At 40.1% G+C, this 17,285-nt stretch overlaps 1 protein-coding gene across 1 annotated transcript; it reads right to left on the reverse strand.

Annotated features, from left to right (window-relative positions):
• Positions 1-3,442: 3,442 nt before the first annotated feature.
• LOC118838820 (erythroblast membrane associated protein (Scianna blood group)) lies at positions 3,443-16,073 on the reverse strand. The gene is made up of 11 exons (XM_036746188.1): positions 15,995-16,073; positions 15,439-15,777; positions 14,146-14,421; positions 12,866-12,982; positions 12,443-12,475; positions 7,492-7,524; positions 5,785-5,805; positions 5,003-5,023; positions 4,874-4,900; positions 4,738-4,764; positions 3,443-4,417 (listed from the first exon to the last, which is right to left on the reverse strand). The coding sequence occupies exons 1-11, from the start codon at positions 16,071-16,073 to the stop codon at positions 3,684-3,686; spliced, it is 1,707 nt and encodes a 568-aa protein (XP_036602083.1). The 3' UTR covers positions 3,443-3,683.
• Between the last annotated feature and the right edge of the window lie 1,212 nt (positions 16,074-17,285).

Below are 17,285 nucleotides of genomic sequence, written 5' to 3' on the forward strand. Positions count from 1 at the left end.
TTTTATTTTTTTTTTGTTGTTGTTGTCATTCAGAGAATCATCAGCCATTTGTACCAGTGTTGGGGAAGCTTTACCAAATCAGGAAAGAATGTGGGAAAAGTGAGTATGCGGGTGAGAAAGAAAGAAACACCTTAGTGAATTATAGTTCACAATCTTATGTGAATCTGACACTGAAAATACAAAATAAATATGACACTGAGAATACAGAAATAAACAGTTTCATGCACATTGAACCTTGTCTGGAAGGCAGTTCAGGCTTCAAGAAAACAAATTCTATGATGTATTACTGCCCCACTGCCCCCCTTAAACAGCCCAGTCTTTCCTGGCTGACTTCCCAATCTAAAAAAAAAAAGAAGAGAAAAAGCAAAATACCAAACAATATCAAACTTTAATTTTCAAAGATTACGAAAAGAGTTCTTCTTTAACACTGATGTGGTTATCTACCAACTTGTGTGAGGAGTTGAGGGCTGGCGGTGGACAGTTGTGGACAGATGGCCTGACTAGGCCTTGTACCATACTTTCAATGGGACGATAAAGAGGTAGGCCCAGTCTCCATAAGCCACACGAAGTCAGTCTTGCTCCAGACTTGTCCTTCACATTTAAAAGTGAGCCCACTGACTATTATCAGTGTATTTGCTATTTTCAGTCGTGATATGTATACGTAGGCTTTGCTAAAAAAGTCTGTTGTCTGGCCAGTGACCTTGTCCGCTCTCCCACCCTCCACAAACTGCTCCTCGATCAGATAAATTAATCCTGTCCACAGTTTGCGAAGGGGCCACAATTCTTGACTTTGCCTCTTGGGATTCTTGCTCACCCCAAGCTTTTGCTCAAGGATGGCGATATATTCAAGTGCACACTCTGAGCTCATATATCTGCCAGTTTTTCCTCAACTATCCACATCTGGGTCCCACTGTTCAGTTAATCCCATTGCTAAAAGTCTTCTTCACAAGGTAGTTAAAGTGTTTCTTATGCTCCAAATGCTTGCATTTTAGCAGGAATAATCATGCGAGTCACATAGCACAGAGGTTAGAGTACCAGACCTGGAGTCAGGATCTAATCTTGGTTGATACTTAGTAGCTATAAGACATTGGGCAAATCACAATCTCTGAGCCTCAGTTTCCTCATCTGTAAATGAGGATAAGGATATCTATAGCACCTATCTAATGAGATTGTTGTGAAGCTCACAAGAGATTGTGTATATATAAGACAGCTACTGTTACAATACTTCAGCTTCTATGTCTTTTAGCTGTTAAATTTATCAACCTAATTTTTTTGTGAACAGCATTACATAAAATATAACTCACACTATAAAGAGGGACAATGCCACAGAGCAGAGCCATTGCCTAGTGGTAATTGAACCTGGGGCAGATGCAGTTGTGGGAAGGAATAGCATGGTACAGAGGACAGTCACATTGAAAGTTTAGTCACAGCAGGAGGAGGCAGCTCCTCCCCTAGACAGTGTGACCGTTGCCTCCACCAGGACCAAAGAAGGGAGGAATATGGGAAAGAGGTGAATCCTGGGAGTGGAGACTGAGGGCAGTTGTGCCATAAGCCACCAGAGGACTACAAGGTGAGCCATGGGGATGGTGGGTGTGTTTCAACAATCCGGCTAGCAGCTTCTGTGGGGGTGTAAGATCCACCCACAGCCAGCACCCAGAAAGCTGCCAACAGCACAGGTTCTTTTGATCTGCTTAACTAAGGAAAGCAAGGTTAAGAGGTTGGCAAGCTTACTTTAATTCAGCACACAAATATCATTCACTTAGTTCAGGGGAAAAAGCCAGTACCCTGAACTTCAGAGCAAATTACAAACAAATTACAAACATTAACAGACAGACCAAATACAAATTCATAGTTACCAACATCTAGGTTCAGCCCGGGAGCTCAGAACAAGGGCTGGCCCAGAGTCACGAGAGCCACCACTGCTGTGAGTAACAGAGCTCCAAAGAACAGACAGCCAACCCCTGGTTTTTATATCTTTTTCAGCGTCAGGGGTGAGTCACACGTGACTCACCCACAAATCGTCACAAAGAGAAGGACTTAAACCCACATGGTCTAAAAGCCTCTTCTCTTCCAGACATGTAAACTAGGCCCTCCCTGGAGTTAGCCCCACCTTGTGCCCCACCTTAGTTGCCAATCCACACCCACTCAGGTTTTACACCTAATAGGGGTTTGGGCCTGGGGCTTAGCACCTAGGAAGGCTCAATGAATTACTCAAAGGGAACAAAAGCCAAACTATTCAAGGGCACTTGTTGAACTAAGTGCTAAGGAGCCCATTTTGCTTATCAACACAGGGTGCCACAGAGAAGAAGAGACTACCCCCCACCACAAATAGAAAGTGTTTCCCCATAGGGAGGAAGAGCACACCTCAAGGGAACAATCATTACCTCTCAAATATAAGCACCTCAGGGAAAAATCCCATATCCCCAGTATTCTTCAATACTAGACAGGTAGGAAAGGGTACCAAGATTCATTTATTTCTCATTTTATCTCCTGAAAGAGATAGACTGGGATGAAAGAGGAATTGATGGGTTAAGCAAATGCTCACTATTTCTTTACAAAGTTGATCTCATTGGCCTCTTGTGCTTAGGTGAAGACCCAAACTATGGAGACTGTGGCCTATAAGGAAAGACACCCTTGTTTATGTTAAGAATATAACAGGCATTTAATCCTAGATGACAGGCTTTTCCTTTCTGGTTAAAGACCCGATTCAAGCTGTGGTAGAAGTAACCTTGAGGATATAATGGCTTGTGTCTAAGTCTACAGCCATACTGTGCATGGTATCCCCACCTAAACAGCTCAATGGCTGGTCCTTTTGGTTTCCATCTGACATTTTGTCATGGCCATAAGTGGTTCCCAAAGGTCTTCTACCTTTGCTACAGAAATATAGTAATAAAAATTTTGAAAACCAACTTGCATGTGTTACCTCATTTGATCATTATAACAACTCTGTGAGGTAGGCGCTTTTATTATCCCCATTTCATGGGTCAAGAAACTGAGGCTGATAGAGTAAGTTACTTTCCCAGCAACACATAGCTAGCAAGCGTCTGAGGCAGGATTCAAACTCAGGTCTTCCTGACTCCACATCCAGTACTCCCTCTGTTATATCATCTAGCTGCCTGTCATCAAAATGCCCAGGAGGAGATCAGCCTCTCTTTGCTTAGTTAGTTTCTAGTCCTTTTCTTAGTCAGGAGTTGAGAGAAATTGGTAACATGGAGAATTTTAGTCCTGAGGAGGAGACTGATAATTACATACAGGGTCCTGCCTTAAAATACTCAAATGCCTCACCATTGCATGGAGGGAACACTGGGCTCTCCAAGGCCACCCTGAAAAGGCTTTGCATATAGTCCTGTCGATGGACTGTGTCTGTCATCTGAAGACTAGCCTAGCTGAGTCCAGAAAGACTTGCGACCAGGCTGGCCATGGGATGATTGATGTCTTTCACTCTGAACTACTCAAAGTCCATCTATTAAGTTAATATAGAGGAGCTGCAACCTGCCGTGGTGAGGGAAGGCTCCACAGAGTCCAGCATGGATCTTTGAGGTATTAATGTATGTATATACAGAGTACATAGGGTAAGGATACAAGACACCCACAGTTAATGTTCCGGATCAAGACACTGACAGACATGGATACTGGGGCTGGACTGAAGTGGGGGTAAAGGCACAGTTATGAGACACACCTTACTAAAAGAACGGGGCCTTGAGCCCCTGAAGCGCTGGGGTGATATCAGAGGGCCAGGAGGAGACAATGTCCTGGAGTGGGTAAAGATCTGGTGCCCGGCCCGCCTTCGTGGGTACGCTCCCATTACCAATGCCTGAAGTCAGTTTATCTCCTTTTGAAATCTCAGGAGATAGGTTAGAGCTAATGAATTCCTCAGAGCTCTGTGATTCTGAACAAATGATTAGAGGAGCTACATTTTTCCCTTCGTCGTGTAGGCAAGGCTCAAAGAAAGGGCGCAGTGGGCCAGAGAAAGCGTGGGTGAACGTATAGATGTGAGATTTGTTGGTCGCATTGTAAAAGGAGACAAATCCAGCTTCGTAATCCAGGAAAATCCCCACGCGACGGGGGCTCTCTTTGAGGCGGAAGGAAATCTGCGGGGATGTTAGAGCTTCGTACTGATTCATCCGACTCTGACGCAACAGCCAGTGTCCGTTTGAAGGTGATGCTGTGATCTTCCCCTTCCTGCTCACTGACTCACTGCACACCCCAAGGACCCACTTGGTTTTGTCTCCTACGCACACCTCCCAGTAATGGCAGCCAGACGTAAAGCTTGGAGACCCCAGGACACTGACAACAAAGTCAAATCTGCTGGGATTGTCAGGAACATCTTGCCGTTTGTCCCCAAGCCTCACACTTCTTAGATCCTCAGAGAGAAGGAGTTTGGGGTGAGCTGTGTCCGGATCCAAAGTCACCTCCACTGCAGAGAGAGCAAGATGAGGATACAGACTGGAACAAGGTTAGGGCTCGGTAGACCTTTGGGAAGCCTTACAAAATATCTCCAGGTCCCTCTCATATGACTGGTCCCAGCAAAGGAATGCTATTTTTAACTCTGCCAAGACTATATTGCTAAGAACTGGAAAGGGAAGAAATGTTCTGAGCGATCTATTTGTAAGACTGCCCTACTCTTCAAGGAAACGCTACCTTTGTCTCTGGCTGAAGGAATGAAGCAAGACTAGGGGGTTTACAGGCTTGAGGAAAATAAGCACCAGAATGTGTATACAGATCGGTGTCACTTACCGGGGTGGAGTCTGGCTCTTCTCCAGCCTGCAAAGGAATACAAGTCAGACAGTGGTTAGCTTTTCAGGGACGGACTATAGAATGCCAGGAAACTCCCAGAGGAGTGGAGCGAGAGACATCAAAAACGGCATCTCACCTGCATCTGCTGCACTTCTTTTCAGTTCTGTAACAGATCAAATAGGGAGATGAGGAAAAAATACCTGGAAATATAGGCCCCACAGGTGACAAGTTGGAACTGACAGTATTAAGGAAAAGCAGAACTTACTGAGCTCAGCCCGATGTTTCTCTGAAACAGAAAGAGTTTGAAAAATCGGTATAGGTACTTCTGCTCCAAAGAATCCAGCTACATTTCATTGCCATTCTATATTCTCCTAAGTAATACATTGCCAGGTTACCAGCATACTTTGCCAAAAGGTGGGATCCACTCAGATCTTGTGGAAGAGGGATCTTATCTAATGGGCTTTGGTTGCCCAAGGATCAATAGAACTGTTTTATGCAGTGATTTCACCGAGGAGGGGATTTTGTTGTATAAATCCAGAGTAAAAACCCAGCTTAGTTAATGATTACTGAGTTTCCGATTTATAAGGGGGAGGGGTATGGGTTTTTCTAGATAAGGTGTTCTTAACCTATAGTTATGGACCATCCAGATAGATTTCAGGGGATCTGTGAATTGGGATAGGAAAAAACTACATTTCTATTTCAGTATAATTGGTTTCCTTTGTAATCCTATGCATTTTTTTTTTTGCATTTAAAAACTTGATTCTGAGAAGTAGTTCATAGGCTTCCACAGACTATGATAGAGAAAAGTAGAGAATCCCTAGGATTCTAGAGAATCTCTGAGGTCTTTCTAGATCTGACAGTCTAGGATTCTATAATAGTTGTAGAGGAAAAAAGGAAGTTTGCAGCCCAGGAAATCTTCATTCCCATAAACAGAATTCCACCCCTTCTGCCCTTAGGGAACTGAAACCTAGACATGTGAACTTTCTGAGAAGCCTTGTCAGCAGAAAATAATGTGTGCCACCACTCGGAAAGCGGGGCAAAACTTACTGAGTCCTTTATGAAGTCTCCCTAGGGGGGAAAAACAAACAAGCAAAGATTGGTGAGTAACATCACTTTTTTTCTTATAGAGATGTCAGGACTCCCAGACACAGGAAGCCCATCCCAGAATGGGCCATTGCACAACTAGCCCCACTCCCCCCAAAGAATCCTGGGATGTTGCATTCTAACCTCTCTGTACTGAAAGGGGGGTGGGAGTGGGGGATTTTCTTGTTAATACTTTATCAAGTAGCATTTCCTAAAGATCAGAATTTTGGAATTATGTTATTTTGTAGTCATTTCACTCATTTGATGGCCTTTTCTATGAGGCCTTCCTAATTTCTCCGAATCTTTACATTTTTTCTATTCTATTTCATTTTAGTTGGCCTTTATAGATGTGTGTATGCATGTGTGTGCATGTATGTTAGCATTGTCTACATTTACACAAAAATGTGAATTTGCCTACATGTGAGTACGTCACCATCATGAGAGAGAAATGTGGCTTGGATGATAGTCTAGTAAGCTAAATTAAGAAATACTTAAATAACCAGACCCCGAAGTAGTGATTAATGCATTGTTGTCAATTGGTAAAGGAGTGTCATGTGTCTCTGGGCTTGGCCCTGTTCTGTTCGACATTTTTAGCGATGCTTTAAATAAAAGCATAGATGGCAAGTTTATCACATCTCTGATTAATGAATCTGGGGAGAGTGAATAACTAATGCACCATTACAGAATAAAGATCCTAAAACACCCCAACAGGCTGGATCTAATGATATTTAATTGAAATAAATATAAAGTTCTATACTGGGGTCCCCCCCAAAATTAATTGTACAAGTACAGAACAATCTTTAAAAATAAAGATGTGAAGAAGTTTTCCTTTACCACAAGTTAATGTGAATAAAGCAGTTGGAGCTGAAAGATACCTCAGAGTTCTCCTATTTCATCCCGTCATTTTTTACTAATGAGGAAACTCAGGCCCAGAAAAGTCGAATGACTTGCCTGTGGTCACTTAGGCAACAAGAAGAGGGGAGGAGAGAAGAGGGTAGAGGAGGGGAGAAAAGGGAGGGGAGGGAGGGGAGGAGAGGGAAGGGCAGGGGAAGGGAGCAGAGGGGAGGGGAGGGGATAGGAGGGAGGAGGAGGGGATAGGAGGGAAGAGGAGGGGATAGGAGGGGAGGGAAGGGGAAGGGGAGGGAAGGGGAGGGGATAGGAGTGGAGGGGCGGGGAAGGGGGAGGGTAGTCTTCCTGACTCAAATCTCAGGAGTGGAGGGGAGGGAAGGGGAGGGGAGAGGAGTGGAGGGGCGGGGCGGGGCGGGGAGGGGAGAGGAGAGGAGAGGAGGGGAGAGGAGAGGAGAGGAGGGGAGAGGAGAGGTGAGGAGAGGAGAGGGGAGGGGAGTCCCCCTGACTCAAAGCTCAGCACTCTATTAGACCATGCTAAACAAATTAGAATTTTGTAAATCAGGAAGAACATTCTTTTTAGAAACTGATAGGGAAACTAACATAGGTGGGAAGCTGGTAACCAAAAACGAGGTTCTGATCATGGTCATCCCTCTACCCTCTGCTGATAATCCATAATCTTCTCACAATTTTTTTTAGCACTAAACATTTCATCCAGTTAGTATTCATGGAGTGTCTACGGTCATTGCAACGAGATGCATCTTCGTTTATAGAGAAAGAAAAGTTACCCATCCCTCCCTTGTCCCTTATGTCCCAAATAATTACCTTTCTCTCTCCCGTGTTCTGAGAGAAGATTTTCTAGAAAGGAAAAGGAAATGAGATCTGGTCCTGTCACCTTGATGGTTATTATGTATGTAAACTACAGGGTTTATCTTGTTTTATGGAATTTACATCTTGATCAAATTAATTGTAAAGTGATTTGATGTAAAGCAAATCTTATTTTCTCTTTTTCTACTATATACTGTATTAGTTTGCATACAGGCCACACTTTCTCTCCTCCCTCTCCCCATTGGCATGCATAAAATTCTGAGTATCTGAATGGTTATCACATGGAAAAATTAGACTTGTACTTATAAGAGGCCAGAACCAAAAGCAATGTAAGGAATAATTTACTAAGAGTGAGAGCTATTGAAACAGAATGGTCTGCCTTGGGAGTTGGAAAGCGCACTCTTATCTGAGGTCTTCAAGCAAAGCAGGTATGGGTTGAACTGTATGATCGTTGAGATTCCTTCCAACTCTGAGATTCTGTGGTTCTATGATTCTGTGATTCCATGAATGGCCTATCTTCATATTTTTAGTACCATAGGGTACAAAAGATATAGGAAGTCTTCACTCATGTGAAGGCATAATTCATTTTCAGTGGAGTCAATTCATTGATATTTCCTTTCAAAGAGATTTCATTTTAGGAGCATGACTTTCATTCAGTCCAATATTGTCATCAGAGTTGTATTCCCATAGGGAAAAATCATTGTTCTCTCTGGAAGGAACCTTAGGAATCATGAAGTACAGCCTTAGCATTTTACCAATGAGGAAGCTGAGGTCTGATAAAATAGTTCTCCCAAGGACACACTGAGTTTTTTCTACTTCACCACCCTGCCCCTTTTGTGATACGGGGGTTAAGAGGATGTCCAGTACTATGGCTTGGTGGTTACCATGATACTTCTCCCCTTGTGTTTCATTCATTACTGGCACCTCTTTCTGTATTTCATTTATTCATTTAGCTAGCATGGTCACAACTTTCCAACTCCAGGATCTCCTCTTACCTGTTAACACTATACCCTGCCTCTTCACAAGAGCAGAGAAATTGTTCTCGCCTAAGAATTCCTCCATTCTACTCTCACACCACTCAAGAGGATAACATAATCAGAGGATCTGGAGCTTGAGGAGCCCTTAGAGATCAGCTACCCTAAACCCCTCACTTTACAGAAAAGGAAACCAAGGCCCAAGGAGGTAAAATGACTTGAACAAAACCACAAAAATGCTAAATAGAGTCAGAATTTGATTCCAAACCCAATATTCTTTTTCTTCTGGTCCCTTCCAATGCTAAATTCCTATGGTTCTAGGAAGTAGATGTCATCAGTTAATAGCCTAGTGAATTTGAGATGTCAGGGTATATAAAATGAATTTGCTTCCTGCTTTACCAACCTTCTCAATTCAAAATTCCAATAACTAGTTTACTTAGAACAAAAGATACCTTCAGGTTTCCAAAACTAATGGCACATAATCTGACAAAGGACATTATTTTCACAAAGTCTCATTAAAGGTATATTTTCTTTTCTATTTATTTCATAGAACTATTAAAAGCAATTTTTCTTTTGCTTTATATAAACCATAAAGAATGAAATGAGTACTATTATTACATTTATTATCTCTTCCTTTTTGATGGGGTTTAGATAGAAATAGCCCCAGAACAAATTAATCTCCCACTATTATTCTTTTTTTTACTTAATATTCTATGGACTATTACATATGTAGATATAAAGTGACTACTTTCTGTAATTGGATAGAAGTATCAAGATGTAAGCTAATTCCCTGTAGGCTCACTGAAGGCATCCTCTTTCCAACTCCTATAGCTGAGTGGACAATAGGTACCTTATCCTGTTCCCATATGGTTTTGATTTCCTCTGCCAGTTTTCCACATTTCAAAAGTTTTTTGTTCCATGTGGCTTGAAATTTATGAATATTAAGTATGGTGAAATCTATTTAAAATTATGTTCTTTTATTTTATCGATCAGTGTTACATTCAGGTGATTGTGGAAAATATTTTGGTTTGTAATGATGGTCTAGTTCCAATACAATTTATTAGTTGAATTATCTGGGATATTTTAAGGTCTGCCTTTGTAGCGTGGATATTTGTTGCTTCTCATTTTATGAAAAATAACAAGTTTCTGATGTGTAATTCTAGTAAACAGATCATGTCATGCTAGGTATTTGGTAGTTATTAAATTTTTATAGCCTGAAATGCTATCTTGCACAGTTTCTACTGTTTTCTACAAAAGCTACATTGATCACTATGTCTAGGCTCCTTAAAAATTTCTGGTAGCAATGAGCTGGCCCAGATTTGCAATCATAAACCCCTACATTTCTACAAACAAATTCACATAACTCAGACATTTGTTTGACACTTCTTTGTCAACATATTATTGCCCGAGTTGGTGAGAATGTCAACCATGACATTTTTTATTCCATTCTTGGATCATAGCTGTTTGATAAACTATCTAGAGGTAAACCACTTTGGGCTGGATACAACAAATCCAAGACATGCACCTGTGTGGTGAAGTGGTATCTTTTTGTTCCAAAAATATTTCACCTGATTATCACGTGCTCTAAGAAAGTTTATTGATCTTCTTCCTCCCTTTTTGGCAAAGAATTGTTAACCTTACTATAGATGCCTTATGGTAATTGGTCCTATATTTCATTAATATTGTGCAGAGTTTTGTTAAGATAATTTTCCAAATATGTTGTTATCATTTTATTATAAAAAAGTCCTAATCCATCTCCTTGATTTGGGTATCAAGACCAGATTTGTATCATAGAAAGAGATTGGGATAGTGCCTTCTTCTCCTGTTATTGCAAATAGTTTGTATAATATTGGAAGTAATTGTTCTTTGAAAATTTCATAGAATTCACCTGAAAATCTACACAGTCCTGGATTTTTTTTATCACTTTGGGGGTTCATGTACATATTGTCCAATTTATTTATCTGATATTAAGCTATTTAGTCTATTTCTTCTTTTGTTAAACAGGGTACTTTATATTTTTGTGAATATTCATCCACTTAATTATCAGTTTTGTTAGCAAAATAGTTTATAATAAATTCTTTTAGTTCCTCTTAAATTTTGTGAATTCTCCTTTTTCACATTGGATATGAACAATTTGGTTTTCCTCACTTGAAAATCATACTAGCTGTTTACCTACTTTATTCATTTAAAAAATGGCTCTGAATTTTATTTGTTAGTTCAATAGTTTTTGGCTTTTAATTTTATTAATCTCTTAATTTTTGGAATTTCTACTTTGTTGCTTAGTTGGAGTTTTCTGATTTGTTGTTGGTAAAGTGTTTTTTAGTTGTACTAATAATTAACTGATTGGGTTTTTTTTCTCTTTTAGTTGATGAAAGCATCTAGAGATATAAATTTTCCCCTCAGAACTGCTTTAGCTTCATCCCCAAAGTTTTGGTATGCTATCTCATTATTGCAATTTTTAAAATAAGATTTTCTATTCTTTCTATATTTTGTTCTTTTACCAAAGAGCGATTTAAAATGTTTAGTTTCTAAGTACTTTTTAACTCTTTCAAGGGCCCTTCAATAAAAATAATTTTATCATATTGTAGTCAGTAGATGTTATGTTTAGAATTTCTGCTTTTCTACATTTTTTGAGGTCTGTATTCTTCAATACATGGTCAATTTTTGTGAAGGTGATATGTAAAGCTGAGAAGTATGTAAATTGTTTTCTATCCTCATTCAGTACTCACCATAGATTGATCATCTTTAATTCCACCAAAGTTCTCACTGAGTACTTAGTTTCTTTCTTGATGATCTTTTGGTTAGATTTGTCTAGGTCCTCTGCTGTTCTAATTTTACTATCAATTTCTCTCTCCAATTTGATTAACTTTTTCGTTAAGTATTTAGGTGCTAAGCCTTTTGGTGAACATGTTAAGTAGTGATATTGATTCATTATTGAGAGTGCCTTTAAGCATAATTTAATTTCTCTACTTAGCTCTTTCTTTTATCATGTCTATACTTATAGCCTTATCTGAAATCTTAATTGCTATTACTGATTTTTTCTTTTAGTCAGCTGAAACATAATAGATTTTGCTCTGGTTCCTTATTTTCAATCCTTATATGAATCCTTGTGTTTCAAATGTGTTTCTTACAAGTAACATGTTATTGGATTATATTTTATAATCCATTCAGCTATTCTCTCCCATTTTATGGATGAATTCATCAAAAAATCCTACTCCAGTGCTTCGTCATGTCATGGAAGCGACCCTGAGCTCTCAAAGGCTAAAATACAGAGCAGTGCAAACACTGGCAGGTCCTACCAAGCTGAAGAAGTTCTGAGTATGGTCTTAGTGATGAACTATAAATCTCTTCTGTGAGGACAAGTCTGACCTAAATTCAGTGAGGCTTATCATCAAGCTGGCTGGAGGGTGATTTTTTTTTGTTTTTTTTTTTTGTTTGGTTTTTGCCGTAGCAACTCTTGAAAACCATATGTCAGATCATATGATTTGGACCAGAGAAGGAAACACCTGTCCAGACAATAATTACAGTTCTTTGAAGTAGCTACATAAATATCATCATCATCATTATTTCTTGAAATAAGAACAGTTTCAGAAATTCTGTTATAAGAATTCACAGTTATAAGAAACAGAATCCAAGAACAAAGAAAGATTTGAGCACTATATGGAGAAAGTCAGAGAATACTCCTAAAAAACAGAAACAAATGAGATTAATTTGCTGTGGTTCTTTCTGTTACAGAAGATCTGCTCCTTATTCAAATTAATTAAGAATTACATTCACCCTGAGTCACTAATTACAAGAGCCAAACACAGAGGAATAAGAAATTCAGGAAGGTTTAGAGTTTGGCTTTATTAGAAGCGAGACGAGAGTAATGAAAGAATGTACCCAGTAACTAGTCATCTTGTTTTTAATAACTCATATTAGGAGAAGCAGCAGAGACTGATCACCACTTACTACTCCTGATCCATGATACTTACCTATCTCTGCCACTTGTTGGTAAAGAAGCTTCTCTAGAGGAAGTAAAGAAGAGACAAATGAGATTAATACTTTATATGACATTTCTCTGTCTAATTGATAAGACTGGACTCCTTAATCAGTTAGGAAACTGAAAAATGAAGGGAGGAAGAGAATAACATTCCTAATAAATGCAGAGAATAAGCTTCTACAGTTGATCTCAAGGACCATTTCAGTTTCATATTCCCACTACCATAGCCCAAGGCATGACTCCAGGACTCATGTCAATTTCCACCTTAGCCTTCCACTTTTCCCACAAAGTCCCCATCCCCTTGACTATAAGTGTTTCTTTTTAGATTTGCTTCCTTTCTGCTGGCCTTTCCAGGAGGACTCTCAATCCACAACCTACCAATTAGCCCTCCCACTCCCACACTTTATCATATTACCTCTAGATCTGCGTTGCTTCCATATGATATAAATACCCAGTGCAATGAGGAGCCCCAAGATAGGCAGAATCACAGCCAGACCCACTGTTGAGGGGATGATATGCAAGGGAGGAAAAGCTGAAACAGAAACCCCCGCTGTCATGAGAAGAGAGTAGTGAAATAATAATGTAATAATTCTAATGGTCATTCAAAGAACATCAGGCTTTAAGGTTTACAAAGGCACTGACAAACTGTTTAGACACCATAGCTATCCAGGGATGTGACCGTGACTCTAATTGTCTCTTGTTCTGTCTCAATTCCTTCTGGATAGTGAGCTCTGCCTAACTGCTAAAAGGGTCTGTTTACTCTCAAGGACCAAAATGTTGAATAGCCCAACATCTATTGAAATCTCTTTCGCTAAAGCAGAGGTTTTTAACATAGGATCCCTGATTTTTCTTTAATACTTTGAAAATTATATTTCAATATCATTTGTTTCCTTGGTAATCTTTTCTATTTTATTTTGTGCATTCAAAAACATTATTCTGAGGAGTCCCTAGTCTTCACCAGACTGCCACAGGGGTCTATGACATATAAAAGGTTTAAAACCCCTACCCTAAAGTATTTTAGAAACAGAATAGAGTTTCATCTGTCTGAGATGGCTTCGGTAGTCCTACCTTCAGTCTGTAAGATGTACTAAATGACTTCTCAAAGGCCCTTTTTGTCCTACAATTCCATAGATCTAAGGACCTTCTGAAAAATGGGAGAGAGCTTCTCAGTTACCAAACAATCAATATCTTCTCAAGAGAACTATATTTTCTTTCTCCCCACAAAATCATCTCCAATGAGTTCTTTCTATTCCAATGTGGGTCCCATCCTCTTTAGTCCTGAGGACTATAGATGGGATTAAGCAGCATCTGTCTGTGCCACTGGCCAAAGATTTAGGCAAGGAAAGAATGGAAGAGAGAGAAAAGAAAACAGGAGAAGGGGAAACAGAGAAAGCAGTGAAGATAAAGAAAACTTGGACCTGGCCAGGGTGGTCAAGTACCATTAACTATTGCTTTCAGTGCTTCTCAATGGCACTCAAACCATGGATCAGGCCCATATTACCCATCCCTGTACTAGAATCCTGGGTTTTCTTTAGAGACACATACCTCATTAAGCATCCCTTCTGGTCCAAGCAAGTTCTCAGGGTCTCTACTTGATAAGAATATGTGACAACAATCATCATAGCTGATATTTGCAAAGTGCTTTAAGGTTTGCAAAGTGTTTACAAAAACGATCGCATTTGATTGAAGGTTTACCTGCTATGAATAGAGTTGTTCCCTTCTCTTGGCCAAGAGCAGCATTCCAAATAAAACAGGTCATGTTCCCTGGAGATCCATCTCTCACAGTAATAGAAGCCTCCATTTGGAATAGCCCCTCCTTATCCAGGTATTGGGTTTCTGATGGAAGTATCTCCCCATGAGTATCTCTCCATTGAATTTGAGGCTTTGGGAACCATCCCAGGGATCTGCACACCAGCTGAATCTGTCCAGCTTCATAGCTCTTCATATGAATATAAGGATCCAAGCCCAGTGCTAGCAAAGAAAGGTCTGCTTAAACAAGCAATGCATCTCCCTCCATTTTCCTCTTTACCCAAAACACTGCTTTCCTGCCCCTTCTACCACCATCACCATATATACACTCCTTTTACAGCCAGCAGGAATTGTGACACATCTTTTCATAATCTTACCTATAGTCTAAGGCAGCATCTGGGCTCACAAGATCCTGCCCATGTTGGCTAACATACCAGTTCAACCTTTGTTTCCATTGGGAATTCTGGACCATTGATCCAAGAGTTAAGATGACCCAGAGATGGTTGCATTCCTAGCTTAGCCAGAGTCCTGATAGGCAGGAATCTGGGGCCAAAATGTGTAGCAAAATAGTATTTTTTAAAGATTCTTCTGCACTTATTATAGTGCTGGTCACTGCTGAAAAGGACTTCTATAAAAGGCCGGTGATCATAAGAGAGGTAAAGCAGTATATTGGATAGTCCTGGACTTGGGATTAGGAAGACCTGGATTCAAATCCCATTTCTGACACTACATGACCATCGATGAATCATAGATTTAGAGCTGGAACTTCAGAGGCCAATCTAGTCCAATCACCTTCATTTTACCAATGAGAAATCTGAAGATCAGAGTGGTGTAGTGACTTACCCAAGGTCACAAGCTAGCCTGAGCTAAGATTTTAACCCAGGTCTTCCTAAATTCAAGTCCAATGTGCATCTACTACACTCTAATTCTCTACTTCTGCCACTACTCTGGGAAAGTCATTTAAACTCTGAGTCTCCAAGTCTTTAAGACGTAACAGTAACAGAAAATATACTCTCCTCTTACCCCCACCCCAACTCACACTCAGAAAGAGTTGCTACTTCCATTGAAGTGAGTATTTGGTGAGGTTTCAATAAACCTTTACCATAAACAAGACAGGTGGTCACTGGAAAAGATTTTTGAAGATAAAAGGAAATTCATGATAATGACACATCCTAGTATCACCTAGCATCTATCACCTAGCATCCTATCACCCTGCATTCCCTCATGCCCCACTCTTACCTGCAACCTCCAGTTCCACAGTAGCATTTTTGCTCAGAGAGCCAGCCTGGATCTGACAATAGTACTGCCCTTGGTCTTCAAGTTGGACATTATAAATCTCCAGAATGAAATTGTCTTCCTGGCTGTCTTTCACCAAGGCTGTTCTCCCTTTGTATTGTGGTGTCTGCTCTCCATATAAATCTTGGCCATTCCGATATACGTGAACAACCTGGGAAGCTTGGGACTTCTGGGTCCGTAGCCATTTCACCTCTACAGACTCAGGGATCATCCAGATGGATAGAGGACAGCGCAGCTCAGCTTTTGTCCCCAGCATGACCAAGTTCCTTTTGTCAACTTTTCCTGTACCATGACCCAGAGAAACAGTGTACATTAGTATAAAAACACAACTTAGCGAAGGGACAAGAATGATACAGACTGGGGGTGGGATAAAGAAGGAGGTAAATTGGGCAAGGGTGTGGAGAAAGACAGTGCCCCGGAAAAGGAAAGGGAAGGATGGTTCCTTAATCCTTAGATCCGTAGGTGCCCTGGGCAATAGAAGATAGGCAGAAACACTTACCTGATCCTTCTGTGGGCAGCTGGAGGGAGAGAAGGGCGATGAGGCAGCTAGAGAGAGGGAAACAGGTGCAACTTGCCATCTCCACCAGAGCTAAGAAAGGGACAAACAAGTGCAGGGTTAGTGAGTGTGGTATACAAGAGAATATGTTGGATCAGAGAGACAGATGAAGAGAAGAGGCGATGTAAGGAAGAACCTGAAAGAACAGAAATTAAAACTACATACTGACCACAAAAATAAAAGGTAATAATAATGGCCCTCCTTCAGGTATGAGTGTTCTGAGGCAGTCTTTGAAAATAGACACATTTATGCAGAGTAAAAAAACAGAATCAAACAATATACAAATTGGCTACTACTATGTAAGAAAAAATAAATATAGTAGCAACAAAGACCAGAAAAAGACATTTTAAGGAGAGTTCGGAAGTGGAAACAGAAGCAAAAGGATATTTTTTACTTCTAAGGGAAATAACCTCATGATAAAAAAAATTACCAGCAAAACAGTCTCACAAGAATCTCAATTCAGCAATTGCTGGAGAGGATGTAGAAAGACAGAAGGTTCATTGGATCACATGTGGTAGTTACAACCAAGATAACTCAGTCATGTACCACAGTCCTTTACTCTGTCAAATATGTCACAGGAACAAGTTAGCTCTCTCATGCTTCTATGACCTGCAGAATAACTTGAACATTTTATGATGTAAGCAATTGATATCAGTTTATTTGCCAATCCATGTATAGCTCAAAAGTGAGTGGGCCAATGCATATTCTGAGCCCCAGTCAACTTTAGTGCATTAAATATCACTTTCAAGTACATGAACAACTTTGTCCTATCTACCTATGTCTTTTGTCTCAGTTATCAACTAGGCAGTTTTAGTTCTCTATACTGTAGACTTAAGGTCCAATTCGTTGTAAAGGTACTCCTAGTCCCATCCTTCCACTAAAACCCATCAGGGTCCAAGCTTCAAATCACAAAATCTTAAGTGTTAGAAGTGATCTTCTGCCAAAAAAAAAAAGAAAAGAAAGAAAAGAAAAAGAAAGAAATGAGATCAGTCTGGCATGACCTATGTTCTGTGATATTATTCTGGCTCTGTGTGATCACTGCTTCCATTTCTAAAATTGCACTAAGCATCCCTATAATATTATGTTTTAGAATCTTGCCAGGAAAGGACACTAAGTTCGCTAGCATACAGTTTGCAGATTCTATTATCTACCCTCCCCCCCCTTTTTTAACAGAACAACATATAGCACTTACTATGTGCCGGGCAATATGCTAAATACTTTACAATTATTAATC

Source organism: Trichosurus vulpecula, chromosome 2, assembly GCF_011100635.1.
Source record: "Trichosurus vulpecula isolate mTriVul1 chromosome 2, mTriVul1.pri, whole genome shotgun sequence".
NCBI lineage: Eukaryota > Metazoa > Chordata > Mammalia > Diprotodontia > Phalangeridae > Trichosurus > Trichosurus vulpecula.

Excerpts from the sequence above, each read along its gene's own strand:
- LOC118838820 (XM_036746188.1), bottom strand. The coding sequence starts at position 16,073 with ATGGCAAGTTGCACCTGTTTCCCTCTCTCTAGCTGCCTCATCGCCCTT. Across the intron at positions 12,983-14,145 it reads AACAACTCTATTCATAGCAG|CTTTTCCTCCCTTGCATATC; the intron begins GTAAACCTTCAA and ends TTTCTGTTTCAG. Across the intron at positions 5,806-7,491 it reads AGAACACGGGAGAGAGAAAG|GGAGACTTCATAAAGGACTC; the intron begins GTAATTATTTGG and ends TTTCCCCCCTAG.